Below are 23,236 nucleotides of genomic sequence, written 5' to 3' on the forward strand. Positions count from 1 at the left end.
TGCTAGTATTTAGAATTGCAACTTACTTTTGTACACTCTCACCTTCTATCTAGTGATCTTGATAGATTTGAGAAGCTGGAACTAGTAATTTTTGTGTGAATTTTCAATAGAGGGGCAGAGAAACAGAAGAGTGGGTAGGGCACTTGCCTTGCATGTAGCTGACCAAGGTTTGATACCCAGCATGCCAAATGGTACCCCAAGCTCTGCCAAGAGTGATCCCTAAGTGTGGTCCCAAACCAATGAAAGTTAATCTTCCTGTTAACAGTGGCTGCAAAAAGCATGAACAAGAGTCTTACAACAAATATTTATTTCAAACCTGTCACAATGCTGTAAATGGTTTACTTGAAATGAGAATAAAAATAACAGTATATGACTAATACTGGAAGCAGAATAAAATTGAATAAAAATAGATTGCATTATCTTCTACAAAATTTTGACTTAAAAAGAACATTTAGTTCAACATCATTTTGATGAAAATAAAACTTAGAAGAGCTTAAATGCCTTATTAGAGAAATCAATATTCTGAAAAATTTTTAAAGAAAATTGAAGATGAGAGAATAAAAAGATATTATGTGCCATGCCAAGATCTTGATTCAGTATTCTAGACCCTAACTTTCTCGACACAAGTGTTATTACCATATTCCCACTCACAAATAAGTGGGAAAAGATGGAGGTATGAAGTACTCCAGGGCTTATGAGGTAGGACATAAAAACTAAAGGTCAAACTAAACTGTAGTAGGTGTTAATGTGGTTAGGAGAAAGATGATCAAGGACCAACATTCTACTCAGCAGGGTATTTTCTAAGCAAAGAAACGAACATCCATCAGCTACATGCATCCTAGTGTTATTATCTCATACCTTGCAGTTAGTCAGTGCTTATTTTTCTTTAATCATTCTAAAATGATCTGTGTAGAACTCTTAATGTCTTTTTTTACTGCCTACAAAGTACACGCTTTTACAGAAACATTAAAATGATTTACATATACTTTACTCATTCATTGACTACATCTGTTTAGTAGTCACTATAAATGCATCAGCATCACAATGAAGGTGGAATTTAATGTTTCCAATGACTAGACAAAAGGTTAGCATCTATGTTCTAGAGGAATTAAAATGAGGTGGTCCTAATTTCCTCTTTCTTAGGAAACTTATCCTTCAAAGGGTATTTGAACTTGTCCTGTGAATCTGGGATTCCTTTCTTCTTCCTTCAATCCCAGTCACAAGAAATTTAATATACTGTGTTTTGAGACTACACCCAGTGGTGGTCAGGGTCCACTCCTGGCAGGTCTGAAACATCATCTCGGGGCGGGATGAAACCTGGGTCAGCAACATGCAGGGCGAGGCAAGGCAAGAGCCCTACCCACTTCAGCCCAAGTAGGGATTTAATTTTAATTCACACTGGGTTAACACCTTTAGATTGTTTCTTTTATATCCTCTCTGAAAGTTCAATGGTACAGGTGAAATTCCTATACAGGTTTTGGGGACACACCCACGAGTGCTTGCTCAGGGGCAGGGGACAATGTGATGTGGAGAATCAAACTACAGGCTCCCATATGCAAAGCAGTGGCTCCTGTCACTGAACTGACTCTTGCTCTGAATATCCCCTACACAGAGTTTCAGACTTTGCCTTCCTCCCTAGGAGAAATCTTCAGGCTCTCCTTAATGGTCCAGCAGTCTGCTATCAAGCAGTGGATTTTTTCCTTCCACTTTCAACTCCAACCTGGTCTGGAAGTGAAGGAAGTACTTGTTTTTCACTGCTGCTTCGATGTCTTAGTTTCTTTTTTTTTCTCCCTTGCTTTCTCTCTCCCACTGGTGGGAGCACTTTATTCATATTTTGGCTTTTTGGGTCACACCCAGTGATGCTTAGGGTTACTCTTGGCTCTGCACTATGGAATTACTCCTGGCAGTACTCATGGGACCATATGGGACGCCAGGGATTAAACCCACGTAGGCTCCGTGCAAGCAAACGCCCTCCCCACTGTGCTATCACTCAAATGTTTTAGTGCCTTTATTTCCCCCCCGCCAGACTCTCAGCAACTTGGAAGCTCACATACATGTGTGTGGGCTGCAATCTTGAAATCCTCTTAAAAAGTGCTTTGTAACAAAACGGCCAGACCATTCAGCTCAGTAACCTACAGCACTTTTAAAAAATTTACTTATTTATTTTGTTTTTTTGGTCACAACCCAGCAATGCTCAGGAGTTACTCCTGGCTCTGCTCTCAGGAATTACTCCTGGTGGTGCTTGGCAGACCATCTGAGATGCCAAGGATAGAACCCGGGTGCGCCATATGCAAGGAAAATGCCCTACCCACTATACTATCACTCCGGCCCCACCTACAGCACTTTTAAAGGCTATAGCTTCAATACTGTGAGTTGAATATAATGAATATTCATATCTATATATTTGGGAGTGAAAGGGTGGCATGTGGTTCTCAGGGTTTATCCCTGGTTTTGCATTCAGGAGTCATGCCTGGCAGTGCTCAGGGGAACAGGGATGAAACTTGAGTCAGCTGTATGTAAGGCAAGCACCCTACTCACTGTACTATTACTCCCACTCTGTGAAAATCTGAATTTCTAACATATACCGAGATGATGGCAATATACTAGTTTGGTGCACAAACAGAATGATTTCTCTGTCAACCAGTTCACAAGACCAAAAACCCTAGCAGAAATATGGGGATATGTTATCTATTATAGTTCTTTCAAAAAGAAAATTAGTTCCGGGGCTGGAGCAATAGCACATCGGGTAGGGCATTTGGCTTGCATGCGGCCGACCTGGGTTCGATTCCCAGCATCCCATATGGTCCCCTGAGCACCGCCAGGAGTAATTCCTGAGTGCATGAGCCAGGAGTAACCCCTGTGCATCGCCGGGTGTGACCCAAAAAGCAAAAAAAAAAAAAAAAAAAAAAAAAAAAAAGAAAAAGAAAATTAGTTCCAAGGTATGTTACCTGCTTAAAATAACAATACAAGATGAACAGGGTATGCTTTAATCTTCAAGTAGTGTCACTGAACAAAAAGCAGGTAGAGGAAGTTTCCTTTAAAAAATGAACCCTGGGGCTGGAGTGATAGCACAGCATACGGTAGGGCGTTTGCCTTGCACTCGGCCAACTCGGGTTCAAATCCCAGCATCCTATATGGTCCCCTGAGCACCGCCAGGGGTGATTCCTGAGTACACAGCCAGGAGTTAACACCTGAGCATCGCTGGGTGTGACCTAAAAAAAAAAAAAAAAAACCTAAATGTTTCAGAGTATTTATTTGCCTGTTTAAAGATTCTAGGATTCAATATTATATGACTGCACATGTTTACCTAGCCTGTTTAAGGTTTGCTATCAGTATCCTTGTATCCTTGGACTAACTTAAAAATAAATAAAAATTCAAAACTTCTGCTGTAGGGGCTGGAGCAATAGCACAGCGGGTAGGGCGTCTGCCTTGCACGCGGCCGACCCGGGTTTGATTCCCAGCATCCCATATGGTCCCCTGAGCACTGCCAGGGGTGATTCCTGAGTGCAGAGCCAGGAGTAACCCCTGTGCATTGCTGGGTGTGACCACCCCCCCCCAAAAAAAAGCAAAAAAAAAGCAAAAAAAAAAAAAAAAAAAACTTCTGCTGTAGTAAAATTTTTCAGGTAAGTTTCTAGTATTTTTATGTGGGTTAGATAATGTAATCTTATTTCAATTGTTTTATACCCTGATAATTAAGAAAAACAAAACAGTAGTAAAAAATAATTCATTTAGCAAAAGTACTGTTTGTAACTAGTCACATTAAAAACACACCTGTATGAAAATTGTTCTTAGCTTGTTAGATTTAGACCATTTGATATTTGGACTTAGCTGAGCATTTATTTTACAGATCAAAGTGTACGGATGAAAATACATTACAATAATTAATGAATATGTTCTAATTTAGCCTGAAGAGATTTAAAATTGCCAGTGATGGCTTGTACTACTACTGTAGAGCACATTGACTGAAGCTCAACCAGATAACCACAAACAGCATCCAGGCAGAGATTTGTAAATCTTCTCCTGTAACATAAGAAGACATTTGATCAGTTACCTATATGTATGGACAAATTTTCTCTTATACAACTTTATTAGCTTTTCAAGTTCCTTAACTCTTCTCAAATTTACTCAAATATATGAGTTTTTGAGTAAATAAATGGAAAATGAATAAAAAGAAGGGCTGGAGAGATAGTACAGAGGGTAGACCTTGTAGAATGAATTCAGGATGAACACATGGGAAAAAGAACCCTCCAAACTTTCATATATCCCCTCGCCAGCCCCCTCTCAATCACATATCCTTCCGCACATCTAAGGTCAGGTAGGTAAATACCTGGGAGACCCAGGTTCAACCCTCACGCTGCATGGTCCTCAAATCCTGCCAGGCTTTGCCTCCCTCCCCTCGAGAAATCTTCAGGCTCTCCTTAATGGTCCAGAGTCTGGAGTCAAGCAGTGGATTTTTTCCTTCCACTGTGCCCTCCAGCACATAGCTGGGAGGCCAAGCACCACCTGGTGGGGCCCCCAACCAATATTCCTCACGTCTTTCCCCTTCTCTCCAAATTTGTTTCCCAAATATTTAAAAAGCCTTTCTACAATAAGATCTCTTACACAGGGTCAGAAAGACAGTACAGTGGGTAGGGTGCTTGGCTTATTGCAGCTGACCCGGGTTCGGTCCCCAGTAACCATATGGTCTCCCAAGCCTGTCAAGAGTGATTCCCGAGTGCAGAGCCAGTGCTGAGCATCAGAACAAAGCGTAACAAAACAAAATAACCTCTAATTCAGTTACCTCTCACAACTTAAAACTTGACTAGGATTTTCAACATATCGTGCCAACAGAAAATGTATACAATCCAAAAGGTGCAGTGGCTTCTTTTTCCTGCTCCAGAACGGATCCTACAAAGAAAAGAAACACCATAATCTCTAAGAAAAACTGGCAGCTGACTTTTTTTTTTTCCTTTCTTGGTCACATATGCTCAGGGGACCATATGCGATGCCAGGAATCAAACCTGGATCAGCCTTATCCACTGTATTATTGCTCCAGCCCCCAATAGTTGATTTTTTAAAAACATTAAACCATTTATGTTGGTTATAAGTTACTAGCAGGCCAGGAATGTGGTTCAGTGTAGCCTGTGTGCAGAATCTGTCCCGGGTATGGCAACACCCCCCCAAATCTGTCCCGATATGGCAAAACGCATACACAAACAAACACCCCCCTGCCCCCCGCAAACCCAAAATCCTCACCACCACCAAACAACAACTCAGTCATCAGAATTCAGAACAAAATTTACTGCTATTAAATTTATTTATTTAAATAAGCCTAAATAGGGGCCAGAGCAATAATACAGTGGGTAGGGCATTTGCCTTGCATGCAGCCAACCTGAGTTTGATCCCTGGCACCCCTGGCAGTACCTTCAGGAGTGATCCCTAAGCGTAGAGCCATGAATAAGCCATGAGCATCTCCAGGTATGGCACAAAAAGAAAATGACAAAGTATAACTATCACAAGGTTACCAAATTATATATCTGGTGGTGTTAGTACCTGAATATTCATTGTGCAGGAAAAATACGACACCTATAAATATGGCGCATATGCTGCCCGAGCCCTGTGCTGCTTGTGCCCACAAGGCTGAGCACACATGGCACCACATCTCTCTTCTTGAGATGTGTACTTGCATGCCTAATGCTGGGATGTTTGTAGGGCTCTCTCCACCCTTGGAAAAGCCGGGGTTCTCCTGAGAGCGTTAGTCTCCACTCTCTCCTACTTTCTCTTCCTCCTCCCCTTCAAAACCCCCCAAATGTTTTACTTCAAAATAAGTGAATAAATAAATAAATAAATAAATAAATAATGTGTGCTTTTTGTGGGAGACTACACCCAACTGGGCTCAGGCTTACTCCTAGCTCTGTGCCCAGGGATCATTCCTGGCGGGGCACAGAGGATGCCATATGGGATGGCATATGGGATGCTAGGGATTAAATTTGGGTTGGTCACAAGAAAGGCAAATGTTCATAACTATCACTCCAGCACCTCAGAATAATACTTTATGATGATATATAGGCAAAGAAACTCACTTATCACCTTTAAAAGCCTGGAGAAAAATTTCATGTGTTAAAAAAAAAAAAGCAAATTTCAGATGCAATGTATTAGATCAAGTAACATGACAAGTAAAGTATGCAATAAAATTCACTCATATCTAGAAAACATAGTTAACCATTTTTTTTTTTTTTGACTTTTTGGGTCACACCCGGTGATGCAAAGGAGTTACTCCTGGCTCTGCACTCAGGAATCACTCCTAGCGGTGCTCAGGGGGACCATATGGGATGCTCGTAATCGAACCAGTTCTGCTGCGTGCAAGGCAAACACCCTACCTGCTGTGCTATCGCTCCAGCCCCTTAACCTTTTTTTTTTTTAATTTTAATTTTTTGCTTTTTGGGTCACACCCAGCGATACTCAGGGGTTACTCCTGGATCTGCACTCAGTAATTACTCCTGGCGGTGCTCAGGAGACTATATGGGATGCCAGGAATCTAACCCGGATCAGCCACATGCAAGACAAACACTCTACCCACAATACTACTGTTCCAGCCACCCAAAGTAGTTAACTTTAAGTCAACAGAATTCTTGTTCTCTTAAATTATTTTCCTTACCCGTGACTTGAACAAGTGGTCATACACTTCCAGTAGTCTAGGCAATGGCACTCCAATTTCAGTCATTGTCTGTATTACAAAACCCACATCCCAATTCAAAGTACAGACTTGCTGTTCTAAAAACTGCACAATAAAATCTGAAAAAAGAAAAACATCAGAAAATGGACTGTTAACTTCTCCTCTCCAACTTCATTAAGAAACAATAAAACATGTTTTGTTTGTGAGATTGTTAAAACTTAGTAATACAGTAATAAAAGAACTCATATCAAAGGCTGGTGAGATAATTCAATGCAGGACTGGATTCAACCCCTGAGCACACCAGGAGCAAAACCCTGTTCAGGTATTTCAAATCATACCCCCTTTCTGGGGCCGGAGTGATGGAAAAGCAAGTAGGGCCTTTGCTTGCACATGACTGACCTAAGTTTGATCTCTCACACCCCATAGGATCCTCTGTGCATTGCCAAGAGTGATCCCTGAGAATAAAGTCAGGAGTGAGCCCTAAGCATACACCAGAACCATGTTTAAAAGTTTGTATGACGAGAGTCTTATGGACTGTAGTATTTCTCTGGCCTGTGGAAATTTCTTCTGATGGTTCTAATTATGTAATCATGACCCCATTCTCACTTGTTACCACCTGTCTTCTTGTTCTTTATTTTTTAGGGGGCAACACACAACTCAGTGCTTAGGGAACACATACTGCTGTGGACCAAACCCTGAAAAAGTATGCATTCAGCCCATTGTAACTCTCAGCCTGTTACAAGCAGAAACTTATCATATACAAGAGCATAACAATAAGTCAAATTTGTTTATGATAATTGAAATTAGACACCAAAATGAATTGTCTGGGAAAATGTAAACACTAAAAAAAAACTGCCACTGAACTTGCATCTCCTCCAGAATCTAACAGTCAAAAACAGGCTGAATAATTAAAATTCTAGAAAGTCTCAACCTTGGTCCATCTGGCGTTTATTAGAGTTTGTTTTCCATTAGGAGAGTAATAGAAACAGAACTAAACTTATTGGGTGCAAGAACTGTGAGCTTTTTCTTATTTTTCCAATAATGCATCAGTACTTAGCATTCTATTTTGTTTATGTCCAAGTATTTTACAATGATGAAAACAGATTGGAACAAAGCACATAGTCATAAAATTAAAACCAACTTGTCTGGTACTTGTCTTGCATCCTGCCAACCCTGTTTTCATCCCTGGCACTACATATCAGGAGTCACTCCCAGCACCCAGAGCCAGGAACAGCCCCCAAGCACCACTGGGGTGTGGCCCAAACCTTCCGTTCCCACCCAAATAAGAAATCTGCCTGGCTGAGAAAGGGGTTAAAAAATTAAAATTTTAAACAAAAACACTAGTTATTTCAAAGAAAAATAGTTCTCTCAATAAGAAACCAGTTTCTTATTAATCATTGGTCACCATGCACAAAAAAAAAGTTTGGGAGGGTGGGGGACTGGAGCGATAGCACAACAGGGAAGGCATTTGAATTGCATGCAGTGACGTGTGAGTGCAGAGCCAGGGTAACCTCTAAGCATTGCCAGGTATGCCTCCCGACCCCTGCAAAAAGACCAGTCTTTTGGGGGGTTAGTTAAAGGTGACTGGGAAGGGTGGGCCACAATGGCTAACCTGGCAGTGCTCAGAAGTCATGTTCATCAGTGCTTGGGGTACCACATATGTGCTGAGTATTGAACCAGGGTAAGTCACAAGCAAGGCAATCTCTTAATTCTGGTACTATCTCTCTTACCCCTAGCAGCACTTCCACTTTCTCCTCGCAAACAGTGTGTGATTACCAACAATACAACCTATGTTAGCACTAGCTAAGCTAGGTAGATTTGGAAAGTTAGTCAAAGAACGTTTCACACTTATCAATTAACTTTGCTAGCTTCTGGAGGGCCATCTTTTTTTTTTTTTTTTTTTTTTGCTTTTTTGGGTCACACCCAGCGATGCACAGGGGTCACTCCTGGCTCATGCACTCAGGAATTACTCCTGGCGGTGCTCGGGGGACCATATGGGATGCTGGGATTCGAACCCGGGTCGGCCGCGTGCAAGGCAAACGCCCTACCCGCTGTGCTATCACTCCAGCCCCTGGAGGGCCATCTTTTGAAGAAGTAAAATTAATATTCTGAAAAATAATTATACAGTGTAATAGTTTCTTCATTATAACACCTATAATTACTGCTTACCTAAAGGAAAGAAGCGAGGAGTGCCAGCATAAATTTTCCCAAGGAGCACAATCTTGAGACTAAGAGCATGCATTCGATCTGGAGAGCTCAATGCCACACTTTCATTCAATTCTGGAAAAAAAAAAAAAGTCACTAGAAACCCAACTTGTTTTAGATGTAAAATATTTAGTTACTTTATGAATATTTGTAAATATTTTGTACTTTTTTGTTTTAAATAAAATACCCTAGAATTGACAAAGCCGACTTAGGATTTCTGTTAGTGTTCGATGTACTCTTTCTTTAATCAGGTCACTGATTAGAAGATTCCTTTTTGGAGGGTGGGGGCCCAGCCAAGCTCAAAGGCTTCTCCTGGCTTGGTGCTCAGGGAAACCATGAACTGTGAAGGATCAAACCTGGGCCTCATGCATGCAATGAATGTGCTCAATCGAGCAAGCCATTTCTCCACCCCCTCATTAAAAGAACCTGCCTCCCTACTTAACAACCAATGGGTCCTTTTTCTAAAAGTTAAATATTTCTCTTTAATATTCACTGGGATCATTCTACAGAATAACCAATCAGTGGTTCTCAACAGTTGGTCTGCAGACAAGCACTGGGAGGTAGATGTGAAATGGTTGGAAAATATTGTACTACAATATCACCCTGTGCCATATCTAGTATTACCCATTTATCCCCTACTTTGGCATATGACATTTAATCATATGAATTATTAGCAGCTTGGATTTCTTTATCAGGTCACTAAACAATATGCTAATAAACATAAAAGTGAATCCTTACCTTTTTCTATGATATCTTGCCAAAGTGTCTGTACCAAAATAGGATCTGAATAACCAGCACAATGAATTATCGCAAGTTTACACTCCGCAAGTTTAAAGGGGTCAGCAAATTCCCCATAAAGCTGCAGGAGAAAATGCCAACATTATACAACCAGAGGTGAGCACTCCAAAACGAAAAGTTACGCATTGCCTAAAAATGAAAAATAACCAATATCTAACATTTATATAAAATGATGTGTAGCCAGCCAAAGCTGCAGATTTAAAAATATTTAAATGAAGAAGCGAGTGGGAGATAACAGAGCAAGAGGCAGGACTTTGGGCACATTAATGAGGTACAGGTGAAGTAAATGTATATATCTAACAGCACTGTAAGCAGGAGGTCAAACTATAACAACCAAACTTACAAATGTGCCTGCAAAGGAGGCTGAGTCATGGGCGGGACCCCTGGGACAAGAGTGAGACTGGTGCTGGAACACTGTATCTCTGAAATTCTATTATGAGTAACTTTGTAAATCAGTGTCCTGATTAAAAAATAAAGATAATTGATCATAGTTGATCAACTAATTGACCATAAGTTGAGGGAAAATTAGGAAAAAAACAAAACAAAAAGAGGATCATAACTGGGGCTGGAGCGATAGTACAATGGGTAGGGTGTTTGCCTTGCATGAGGTCTACTGGGTTCGATCTCCAGCATCCCATATGGTCCCCCAAGCACTGCCAGGAGTAACCCCTGTGCATCGCTGGGTGTGACCTAAAAAGCAGAGAAAAAAAAAAATCATGGAAATACTGATAGATCTACTTTGAATCATGTTCAAGAATAACTGAAAGGGGCTGGAGCAGAGTAGGGCATTTGCCTTGCACAAGGCTGACCCGGGTTCAATTCCCAGCATCCCATATCCCATATGGTCCCCCAAGCACCACGAGGAGTAATTCCTGAGTGGAGAGCCAGGAGTAATTCCTAAGCATAGTTAGGAATCATCCAAAAAAGCAAAAAAAAAAAAAAAAAGAATAACTGAAAGTGGAACTGCCCATAAAGTTATAGTTTCAAGAAATTTAAAGAATTAAGCAAAGTACTTATGTGCGTGTGTGTTATCAGGAATAATCCTAGAGCCTTACATATGTGAGGCAAGTGCTCTGCCATGGAGCCATTTCTATGCCCAATCCTTAAGCAAAGCACTTTTTTTTTTTGTCTTTTAATTCAAATTTTAATTTTTTTTCATCTGGACTTTATTGATCTAATAAAATTACATTAAGAATTGAAATGAATTATACATTATTGTGCTCATGTTTCCCCCATACAAAGTTTGAGAACCCATCCCTTCACCAGTGCCCATTCTCCACCACCAGTAAACCCAGCATTCCTCCCACCCTCCCCAGTCCCGTCTCCCCCCACCCCAAACTGCCACTATGGCAGGGTATTCCCTTTCATTCTCTCTCTCTGATTAGGTGTTGTGGTTTGCAATAAAGGTGTTGAGTGGCCATTGTGTTCAGTCTCTAGTCTACATTTGGCATGCGTCACTCCTCCCCCGAATGACCTCCGACCACATTTTACTTGGTGTTCCCTTCTCTGAGTTGCCCAGAATAAGAGACCAGCCTTCAAGCCATGGAGTCAACCTCCTGGTACTTATTTCTACTATTCTTGGGTGTTAGTCTCCTAGTCTACTATTCTATATTCCACAGATGAGTGCAATCTTTCTATGTCTGTCTCTCTCTTTCTGACTCATTTCACTTAGCATGATACTTTCCATGCTGATCCACTTATATGCAAACTTCATGACCTCATTTTTTCTAACAGCTGCATAGTATTCCATTGTATAGATGTACCAAAGTTTCTTCAACCAGTCATCTGTTTTAGGGCACTCAGGTTTTTTCCAGATTCTGGCTATTGTAAACAGTGCTGCGATGAACATATAAGTGCAGATGTCATTTCGACTATACTTTTTTGAGCAAAGCACTTTTATAAGACATGATCAAGACCATAAAATAGTTGGTGATGAGTTTTAACAGAATCCCTGTGAGGCTTAGTAGATTCTTGAAAGCTGCCTGCTATCTTGGCTCCTGGGTCTGATCTCTCAGGTGATGGCTGCCCCAATACCATGCTGTCAGCAATGGTTCATCTTATGTCAAGACAGACAAGTCTTTCCCACAAATATGAAGTGCCAAATGAGAAATGTGTGGCTATCAGGTGACTGGCACAGGAATTTGACTTGCTTTCTTATTACCTTAGTTATGTCCATTAGCTCAGAATCCAGCTGAGAAATTGCATCCTGCACAGAAGAATGATGGGAATATTGCCTTTGCAGCGTCTCTTGGATTTGAAGTTGGATCCTTGCAACCTAGTTTAGACAGAAAAATGAAGTCCACACAATAAATCAACAGTTACTTGAAGTGATTCACTTTTAGTGATGAGGAGGGTTTCTTTTTAAGTAAGGGGCTGGAGAGACAGTGTAACAGGTAAAGTTCGTCTTGCGTGCAGCAGACCCGGGTTCAATCCCCTGAGCCCTGTTAGGAGTTCTGAGCACAGAGCCAGAAGTAAGCCCTGAGCACCGTTGGGTGTGCCTCCCAAGCCCCCATTGCCCACAAAGAAAAGACTGCTGTCATACTAGACAAGTAGCCTTCACCAAAACATTTTTATAGGAAGCATATTGTGACATAGAGCCTTGGCTGCCCACCATATGTGTTTCTCTCATGACTGCAGTCAGACAAATGGTAAATGCTTGAGTCTCCTTTACAGGAAGTACTATATGACTAAGGTCTATTTAAAAGAACATGAATAGAATTAAAGTATGTCATTTTAGGACAGAATTTTTTTTTTGCTGTTGTTTATTGGGGCCATACTCCGTGGTACTCAGGGCTTACTCCTGGCTCTGTGCTCAGGGATCACTCATGGCAGGGCTTGGGGGACTGTATGTGGTGCCAGGGATTGAATTCAGGTCAGCCATGTGCAAGGCAAGTGCCCTACCCACTGTACTATTTTTCCAGACCCTAGGACATAAGTTTTTAAGAATAATTTTACTTCTTGTTTTTTTTTCTTTACGGGTCACACCCGGCAATGCACAGGGATTACTCCTGGCTCTGCGCTCAGGAATCACCCCTGGCGGTGCTCAGGGGACCATATGGGATGCTGGGAATTGAATCCAGGTCATCTGCATGCAAGGCAAACGCCATACCCGCTGTGCTACTGCTCCAGCCCCAATGATTTTACTTCTTAAAAGCTCTTTTTGGCTCTGTGCTCAAGAGTCACTCCTGACAGCACTCAGGTAATCATATGTGGTACTGGAGATAGAACCAAGCATGGTCACATGCAAGGAAAGCACCTACCCCTGTACTCTATCAAATAAAGACTAGGATAGGGGGACCAAAGAAAAAGACTAGGACAGAGGAAGTGGTAGAACCAGAAATCAGAACTATCTCAAATCCACCAAGTGGAAGAATTACCTTATTAAGGAAACCCACTCTGAACTCTTATGACTGAGAAATACCATTCATTTTTGGGTCTCATGGCTAAAGCAGGTTAGTCTACTCTGCTTCATTCATCTAGCTTCTGAAATAAATGGTGAACATAACTTGATCTGTTTGGTAGTTAAACAGTAGGAAAGAATCTTTAAATATGCCACAGTGAAGCCTTAAATTACAGCAAAGTCAAAATATGGCACCACTAAAATTATTTTAACTTTAAAATACTGATAACTACATATGGAAAACAATATAGGTAGGAGAGATTAAAATTCTGTCTTATTTACTGAAGTCAGACTAGGCCATGCTTTGGCACTATATGCAGCTTGCTGCTCAGGGCTCACTCTTTGCCCTGCTGAGGACCCAGGTCGTGTCAGGACCAACCCAGGGCTCCCACATGCAGAATGAGGAGTCCCACCCGAGTCATCTCTATGGCATGAGGCTAGAACACTACTTACTGCTATAGACCTGTTATTTACCAGGGAAACAGGAAAAAGTAGAACTGTGTGGCTACTCAATGTAGATGAAGCTTAAATGTCTTTTAGCACTTACCTCCATTTTTTCTTCTAATTCATGAAGGAATTCACCATCTGCAGCTATTGATGAAATGGCAGTGGAGCTTTTGGCACTAAGAATGGCTCGAGCAATGTACTCTAGTCGCTGCTGAAGTGAAATTTCTGTGCTAGGGAGAGAAAAAACCCTTATATTTATTTGTAAGAATTCTTAAGGATCCAAGATACACATAGACCAATTATGATGCACTATTTTCTTTCTTTTTTGTTTTGCTTTTTTGGGTCATACCCTGCGATGCCCGGGGGGTTATTCCTGGCTCTACACTCAGAAATTACTCCTGGCGATGCTTGGGGGACCATACAGAATGCCCCCAAGGCATCTTGAACTCAGATCGGCCTTGTGCAAGGCAAAAGCCCTACCCGCTGTACTATTGCTTCAGCCCAGTGCACTGTTTTCTGTCAAATAATAAGGTCAATTGAAACTTGGAAAACTAGAGATTTCTGAGGGCCAGAGAATGCATGCAGCCAACTCAGGTTTGATCCTCAGTATGCTGAATGGTCCCCTGAGCACCAGCAGGAGTGATTCACAGGATTAACCCGAGCATCATTAGGTGTGGTAAAAGAACAAAGAAGAAAAAAAGAAAAAAGAAAAAAGAACTAGGGATATTTTAAAAAGAGAGATTAAGCCATAAAGGTAATAAGGAAATATGTATGGTTATTTAAAAACTTTCATGTTTTCAATCTTTTTTCCAAATCTCTTTCTGTTTTGGGGCCACACTGTCTGTTCTCAGGGGACCATATGAGATGCTAGTGACCAAACCCAGGTGGGCTGTATGCAAGGCGAGTGTCCTACTCACTGTACTATCTCTCTGCCGCCCCAAACCTCCATGTTTTAAAATATAATTATGAATACCCAAAGGCAATGGAAACAAAGAACATGAGAACTGGTATTCAGTAAGAAACATGCCACCTAAGGGGGCTGGAGATGGGGGTTTGTACATTGAGGGGGCAATCTATGTTGGAGGGAAGGGTTCACCCAGGAGGAGGTGGGGCTGAAAGATGGTAAAGTGTTGTGTATGAAATCCTATCAGCAATAGTACTGTAAACCACACTGCAAAAAGGTTTCCAACCTCATCCCTATCTTTTCTCTTAACACCTCCAGCAGTCCAACTGGCTTATATTGTTGTATCTAAAGCATGACAAGCATTCATGTGAGGAAGTGCTTCTGCATGAATTATGCCTTGTGCTGGGACCACATTTCCACTCTCTTTTCCTTCTTTCCCCCTTGTCACCCCTCCCCTCTCTTTCTTTCTCTTTGGATTTCTGGGGCATATCCAGCAGCAATGCTCAGGGATTACTCCTGGCTCTGTACTCAGAGAATTATTCTTGATGGTGCTGAGGAAATTTTTATAAGAGATGCCAGGTACCAAGCCCAGCTGTGTGCAAGGCAAGTGAACTACCAACTGTACTATCTCTTCAGGTCCTCCACCATTTCTTTACAATACTTGCCTATTGTTATATGAGACCCAATTTTGGAGGTTTGGGGACCATACCAGATGGTGCTCAAGGCTTACTCCTGGCTGGGATAGAGGGAACATACATGGTGCCAGGGATGAACCCGAGTTGGTCATGGGCAAGGCAGGTGCTACCAGCTGTACTACTTCTCCAGCCCTGAGAACCCATTTTAAAGAAAAATTGTCTAAGTCCTTTTCCGGCCAACTAAAGCAGAGCTATACCAGGTACTCCGCAAGATTTTTACTGTATTTACGTAATCCTAGCTCCTTTGTCTGATGTCTTATTTGTTCTGATTAAGGCCACACCCATAAGTGCTCAGTGATCATTCCTGGAAGTACTTATGGACCATATGCTCACGTTGAAGGGACTGAACCCAGGTCACCTCCAAGTAAGATAAGTGTCTTACCTGCTGTACCATCTCTCTGGTCCCTGTGTCTATCTTTTCATACCTCTTCCTTCAAGTCTTGACCATCACTGTACAGAAACCCTATCCGCAAGCAGACTTACAGGGTCAGTAAGGTCTGTGCATATCTCCACCGCTTCATTCCTTCCTACTCCCCTAAATCTATCTCTTCAGCCCCTCCACCACCATTTCTTTACAACACTTGCCTGTTGTCATTTGAGACCCAATTTTTTGACATTATAAAGCACTTTGAAATTAAGTAACTAAATTTAGTGGTTAAAAACCTCTCAGATTAGCCAGTATTAAACTTTAGAAAACCATTTATTTCTATCCACTGTCACTGTCATCCCGTTGTTCATCGATTTGCTCGAGCGGGCACCAGTAATGTCTCCATTGTGAGACTTGCTGTTACTGTTTTTAGCATATCCAGTACGCCATGGGTAGCTTGCCAGGCTCTGCCATGCGGGTGGAAAAATGTCCTTCCTTTACTGAGGTCTTATTTAACCTTTCCTGTATAGGTATGGCTTCTATATTATTCACCTCCCAAAAAAGAACCTAAAGAACTTAACTTTCTCCTTTCTTTCAAAGCACATACATGGATCACATTAATTAGCACTGAGAATTTTTAAGGTTACATATAATGAACTCTATATTTAGAAACCCCATTTCTTAAAGTGTCTTTTCTTCATTCCCCACTCACCTTTAAAAAAATCCCCAAATTAACTGAACATTTAAAAACTAAGTTAAAAATAAATAAATAAATAAATAAAAACTAAGTTAACAGCTCCAAATTAAACAGAATATTTTATAGTTGCCAACTTATTTGGTGTTGCTTCTAAATGCAAAAAGGGTGTAGTGAGAAGAAATGTAATACATGGGACTTGTATTATACCAGTTGGAACAAAATCTTTTGGATTTTGGGACGCACCTGGGGATGCCGAGCTCAGGAGGACCAGATGGGATACCAGGGATCCAACGTGGGTAGGCAGCATGCAAGGCAAGCACCTTACCCACTACACTATCGCTCTGGCCCTTGGAACAAAGCATTAATGTGAAAAGATAGTAATCTGAAAGCTAAGAGATGACGGACCGGGGCCAGAGGATGCTATAGCAAGTAGGGCTCTTGCCTTGCACGGGGTCAAAGCAGGTTCAATTCCTGGCACCCTATATACTCCCCTGAGCCCGCCAAGGGTGATTCCTGAGCACAGATCCAGGGCTAAGGCTTGAGAACTACCAAAAAAAAAAAAAAAAAACCCAAACAAGCCAAAAAGAAGTATTGAAAGTCAGGCTTTCTGAATATTTTATGAAAATTTAAAGCTTTTATACCAAGAAAAAAGATAAACATAACAGAGGATGGAAAATTAAGAGCCTTTTAAAGTTTCTGAGCAAAAATCATCTAAAAATGGCATACAAAAAATTACATGGCAATAAATTCAGGATTATCTAAAAAAGCAAATATCTAGAAATAAGATACAAAAGCCTGCATGAAGGCCCAGTTCATATTTACCTCTGGCAGAAGTATAGTATTTAACACTCACATATTGGATAAAAGAATGAATAGTATTAAGATATAAAAAACAGTGAGTTAAATATTCAAAAATGCCATAAATTCTTAATTTTACAAACTATAAACTAATCCATGTGTTTAGAGAAACTTTTAGGTCGTTACCAGCTTAAATGACCTTTTTTCCGCTTGACTAGGCCAAAGGAAAAAAAATAAAAGTCACTTATATAAATGTCATTTTCTGTGAGAAAGAACTTTCAAGTTGATGTTATGACAATGCGGGTAAGAACAAAAGCATGCTCGGGCTCCATGCAATTATACACCAGGATGAGTTTAACATACACTGTGCACTCAGACTTGTTACTGGCTATCTGGACCCTGGCATGGATTTTATTAACGAGCTCACTGTGGCATGGTCACAATAGCCTCCTCTTCCTGATCTTATTTCCACCTTAGTTTTTTTTGAAGGAGGACTGCTTCTTGGAGTGCTCAGAGTGCCTGGTGCTGCTAAGGTTTGGACACAGCAATTCCTACACCTAATGCATGGGCTGTACCAGTTTAGCTCTATCTCCAACCCTTGTCTCGGAAGCTTAAACAATCTCCAGTTTTCAGAAATAGCACATGATATTTTGGGGGGTGGGGAGGGGAGACACCCAGCTGCACTCAGGGCTTTTTCCTAGCTCTATGCTAAGGAATCACAACCAGAGGGCTTGGCAGACAATATGGAGTGCTGAAGAATGAATCAAGGTCAGCCATGTGCAAAGCAAGTGCCTTACTTGCTGCCCTATCTCTCCAGCACACTTGCATTGTTTTGGCAAAGAAAATTATAGATGAAAAAGAAATAGTGGGCATGGTGATTACACTCAGCCAACCCAGGTTCGATTCCTAGCACCCCATACAATCTGCCTGAGCAATGCCAGGAGTAATTACTGAGCATTACTAGGAATGGACCTAAAAAAATTGAATCAAAAAAAGGAGAAATTGCAAATGAGAAATATAACCAAATTAATGATGTGTCTAAAATTTTCACTGTTTTTAAAAATTTATTAATTTACTAAAAAAAACTCATTATGTTGTTTCTGATGTGATAATCTAACTTAAAATTTCAATGCTTCACCTCCAGGAGTAATTCCTGAGTGCAGAGCTAGGAGTAACCCCTGAGCATCACCAGGTATGACCCAAAACCAACCAACCAACCAACCAAATAAACAAACAAAAAAACAACAAAAAAAAAATCAATGCTTCAACAAATTCTTAGATATTCTCTTTTATATGTGCTAATATCTTTTTAGGAATTTAAATCAACTGGAATAGTAGGTAAAATTAGATAAAGATTAGAAAACATATGTAAATCAAAGTTCTCCTTTTAAGGAAGATTAGCAAATACAGGCTGGAATACATACAGCTCAAAAGTAAGGTATTTGAAGTCCTGGGTTAGATCTGAGAACCTCATTTCTCCCCAAGATTAATTAACTGCTATAAGTAACAACAACAACAAAATCGTAAACACATAATTTAAAGGGATAAAAAAACAAAACAAAAAACAGGCAGAGCCTGAATAAAGTTTTTCTTAATTTCTGAAATCCGGCTGTCACCAGATAAAGCTTAACCATCAATCATTCTTACAGGGAGACTGTCATGCGTACCTATGCATGTCGGCCAGTTTGGATAGGACACGAGCAGCATTACTGAAACTTCTGTTCTTCTCATAGTACCTCCAGAGTAAATCCATATAACGGACTTTGTTTTGATCAACTTTAGCCATTCGGACTAGATATGGTTCCAGAAATGGAGAAGCAATCTGAAAATTGTACAGGCACTCAGAAACATTTCCTGACAACCCACTCGCTCTTATGTAGTAAATATAACACTTAAAAGATTACTACAGGTATGCCTACTTTATGAATACTTAAGCAAAACTGATAGTATAAAATAGACCAAAGGACAATTTTCTAATTATAAATAATCTTTTTGGGGGCTGGAACAATAGCACAGCATGGAGGAAATAAAAATATTTCTATTTTTAGGTTTTTGGGTTTTCTTTTTTGTAGTGCCGGGGTGCTAGGGAATGTAACTGAGGCTGACCCGGGTTCAATTCCCAGCATCCCATACGGTCCCTTGAGCACCGCCAGGGGTAATTCCTGAGTGTGGAGCCAGGAGTGACCCCTGTGCATCGCCAGGTGTGACCCAAAAAGCAAGGGAAAAAAAAAAAAGAAACTATAATGTTTTTGAAGGGCCCTCACCTGGTAGTGCTCAGGCTTTCTTCCTGGCTCTGTGCTCACCAAATCGCTCCTAGCCAGACTCAGGATCGCTGAGATAATGAGGATCGCTCCTAGCCATCCTCATTACGCAGTAATGAGAATGGAGCAAGTACCACACCCACTATACTATCTTTCTGGCCTCTCATTATGATTATTTGGGAGCAAGCCAAGGGCCTCACACATATGAAGCATGTGTTTTGCCACTGGGCCATATCACAACCATATTCTATGGATTTATTAATCTATTTTGGGGGGCTTTCAGATCACATCCAGTCGTGCTCTTTGTTGCCCTGGGCTATTCTGGACTCGCTGCTCCAGGCTACCTTCAGGTGGTTCGGGGTGCCCTTTCAGTGGTGGGGATAGAAGCCTGGGTGCCCGCATGCAAAGCACTACCTGTCTGAGCTAACTCCTGGGCCCAACTGACTACTGTGTTACCACAATATATGATGAGATTATTACAGCTACATAGGCTGATTTAAAAATAATAATCCATTTACAAATCATTTAGTGAACTTCAGAAAATGGTTTGATTCTGAGACTCTGAGCACAAAGGCAACCTTGCAAATCATCAAATGTCACATATTCATTTTACTGAGGAATATCGAGACACAGAGAGTCAGTCAAGAGATGTATGAGGTGACACAATGACTTACTGGCAGAGCTAAGACAAAATTTGGGAATTGTACTTGATAATCTAGTGATTCTCATCTCACAATATAAATACTATTGAAAGCTTAAATAACAAGTAAAGTAAGCATTAGCATACTTTGTCCACTAGGAATATTATCACATTATTTGGCTTTACATTAATAATCAGTAGTAGGTAAAGGAGAAAAAACAGATTTCTAATTACTATCTATGTGCTTAACCCAGTAACGCTATTTAAGAATATAAATTAATAATATAGCAATAAAATTTCTTACCTGTAGCAGTTTATCTGCAAGATCAGCTTGTATAAGCCAGTTATAAAGGGCAATACTGAAGAGCTCATCTTTCGATCGTTGAGACAATTTAAGCATTTGCTCAAACTATAATAGACAAAACAATACAAAATTTAGCAGAGTTTAAAGTTCTGTTATTAATATAAAGGCCTCAAACACCTGGGAAGAAATCAAGATCCTTACTTAGGAAGTTCTAAGAACTGTCCCAAGATAAGTCATCACCATCACCTAGAACAGTGAATCCTACTGTTTATAGAATGAAAATATGGTTTCTTACGTGATGTCCAGCTTCTTCATTACTCAGCATATTGGGATCAGAGGACAACACAGGAGGCCCAGGTTTTTTGGGTACACTGGGAGACTGAGGAGCAGCCTTACTTTGATTCACCAGTTCTTGAAGTGTATCAGTAATACACTTGTAACTGTTCAATCTGAAAATGAGATTAGAAGTATGTTATCTAATCAGAAACCAACTGATTGATTTTATCTAATTTACATGAAAATAATTTGAAGATTAGTTTGGAGTGTCTATGCACACTCATTTAGGTCCCCCCCTTTCCCCTTTGGTTTTTGGGCTGCACTAGGTGATGCTCAGGGGTTACTCCTGGCACTGTACTCAGGAAGCATTCCCGGAGGTGCTTGGTGGACCATATGGCATGCTGGGGATCAAACCGAGGTCAGCCGCATGCAAAGTAAGTGTCTTATCAGTTGTACTATTTCTCCAGCCCTGTACATAATCACATTTAGTATTAAGAGTAACCAAAATCAATGTAATACATTATATAAGTATAAGCACTGTAGCACTGTCCTCCTGTTGTTCACTGATTTGCTCGAGCGGGCACTAGTAATATCTCCATGTAAGACTTGTTGTTACTGTTTTTGGCATATCGAATACGCCACAGTAGCTTGCCAGGCTCTGCCGTGCGGGCGGAATACTCTTGGTAGCTTGCCGGGGGTCTCTGAGAGATGGAGGAATTGAACCTGGCTTGGCCGCGTGCAAGGCAAATGCACTACCTGCTGTGCTATCGCTCCAGGAATTTTAGTCACCAGAGATCAAACAAAACACTGGTAGGTTCAACTTTTAAAAAAAAAAAAAAAGCTATCTCATTTAAAATTGACATTAGGTCCAGGTAGAGCACAAGCCTTATGCATGGCTGTGAGCACTGCTGAGAATAAGCTTGCCCACTCACAACAATCAGACAATAAAGCTGAGCTGAGTTTGAATCTCAAATACCATACATGGGCTCCTGAGCACCACCAGGGGTACTCTTGAGAGCACAGAGGCAGGAATTGCACCAGAATTGCAGTGTGGCCTATATACAAACTATCCCACTACCTCAGCCACAGCACCCCCCAAAGAGAATTTCCAGCAGATTAAAATTTTATTCTAAGGCTATAAAATTATTTTCTAATTCAGACTATCTCTGACAAGAGACACTTAAAAAGCATACTTCTATTTTTAGGTTTTTGGGTTTTCTTTTTTGTAGTGCCGGGGTGCTAGGGAATGTAACTGAGGGCTTCAAACATGCAAGGGGGGGCTGGAGTGATAGCACAGCGGGTAGGGCGTTTGCCTTGCACGCGGCCGACCCGGGTTCAAATCCCAGCATCCCATATGGTTCCCTGAGCACCGCCAGGAGTAATACCTGAGTGCAGAGCCAGGAGTAACCCCTGTGCATTGCCAGGTGTGACCCAAAAACCAAAACAAACAAACAAACAAACAAACAAACATGCAAGGGTATGTTGTGTTCCATTGCTATGCAACAACCCCAGTGCAGTTTTATTTATTTGATGCTCTGTAGTTAATCCTGACTGTGCACCTGGAGGAACTCAGGGGGACCGTATCGGGTACTGGGAATCAAAACTGGGTCAGCTGTGTGCAAGGCAAGTGCCCTTACCTATTACTCTAACTGCCCCCTCCCCCCGAGACTAGTTTTAAAGGTTTACTAAAGGCTGTATTTGAAAAACAAAAATAATTTTTTTTTGGGGGGTGAGATTGGAGTCACACCCAGCGGTGCTGAGGGACATGTGATGCCGTTGATCAATATTGTGTCAGCCATATGCAAGCGAGCACCCTATGCACTGTACTGTAAGACTGGCCCTGTACTTGAAATAGTATTCTTTTATTTTTTATCATTCTTGACATAAAGAAAAATCTGTACCATAAAACCATTGATATAATAAAAGTACCTCTTTTGGTTCTGTTTTGGGGCCACTCCTGGTGGTGCTCAGGGCTTACTCCTGGTGCTGAGTTCCTAGATCACTCTTGGTGGGGCTCAAGGAACCATAGGGGTATGCTAGGGATTAAACCCATGTTGGTTGCATGTAGGGGTAAGAGATCTCTAGCTATTGTGCTATCTCTCTAGCCCCTAAACTTGCCTTTCTTGGAAAGCCTGAAGGCCCACGACGTCTTCTTCTGGTTCTCCATGTTTATAGAAATGAAGTCCAAGACCCTGAGGGTCTTTCTTCTCTGCAGCAGTTAGAGACAGTTCCACCACACCCTCATAGAAACGCACTGTGCAAAAGAGAAAGTGTAGAGGCTTACATTGAGCAGGACACACACACATGCACGCACGCATATGCGCGCGCGCGCGCGCACACACACACACACACACACACACACACACTTAAGTTGAATCACTGTGAGATAGAGCATTACAACATTGTTCATAATTACGTTTCAGTCATACAATATTCCAACAACCATCCCTCCACCAGTGTAACTTTCCAGCACCAGTAAAATAAATACTACTACTTTAAAAGTAAATACTACTCATCCTTCAGAGCTAGAAACCAGGGGGAACAGCCACTTCTGTTTGTAAACATATATGTGTGTGTGTGTGTATGTATATATATGTATGTATGTATGTAGCACTGTCGTACCATTGTTCATCAATTTGCTCGAGTGGGCACCAGTAACGTCTCCATTGTGAGACCTGTTACTATGTTTGGCATTTCGAATACTTATGGGTTTCTGGGCTACATGTGGTACAAGGATTAAATCCAGGAATTGTATATGCAAAGCATGGGCTCAGTTTGTTCAGCTACCT

At 41.1% G+C, this 23,236-nt stretch overlaps 1 protein-coding gene across 1 annotated transcript in view; it reads right to left on the reverse strand.

Moving 5' to 3' along the window:
* Positions 1-290: 290 nt before the first annotated feature.
* The window catches only part of NUP155 (nucleoporin 155), a 60,293-nt gene continuing 37,347 nt past the window's right edge, over positions 291-23,236 (reverse strand). Inside the window, exons 25-35 of the mRNA XM_055122290.1 lie at positions 22,566-22,701; positions 20,467-20,620; positions 20,172-20,276; positions 18,634-18,788; positions 13,606-13,735; positions 11,820-11,933; positions 9,599-9,719; positions 8,825-8,935; positions 6,638-6,774; positions 4,781-4,887; positions 291-4,020 (exon numbers count right to left, since the gene is read on the reverse strand). Of these exons, the coding sequence (XP_054978265.1) occupies positions 3,882-4,020; positions 4,781-4,887; positions 6,638-6,774; positions 8,825-8,935; positions 9,599-9,719; positions 11,820-11,933; positions 13,606-13,735; positions 18,634-18,788; positions 20,172-20,276; positions 20,467-20,620; positions 22,566-22,701 (1,409 nt within the window). The 3' untranslated portion in view covers positions 291-3,881. The remainder of the gene's footprint in view (positions 4,021-4,780; positions 4,888-6,637; positions 6,775-8,824; positions 8,936-9,598; positions 9,720-11,819; positions 11,934-13,605; positions 13,736-18,633; positions 18,789-20,171; positions 20,277-20,466; positions 20,621-22,565; positions 22,702-23,236) is intronic.

Source organism: Sorex araneus, chromosome 1 (assembly GCF_027595985.1).
Source record: "Sorex araneus isolate mSorAra2 chromosome 1, mSorAra2.pri, whole genome shotgun sequence".
In the NCBI taxonomy this organism is placed as follows: domain Eukaryota; kingdom Metazoa; phylum Chordata; class Mammalia; order Eulipotyphla; family Soricidae; genus Sorex; species Sorex araneus.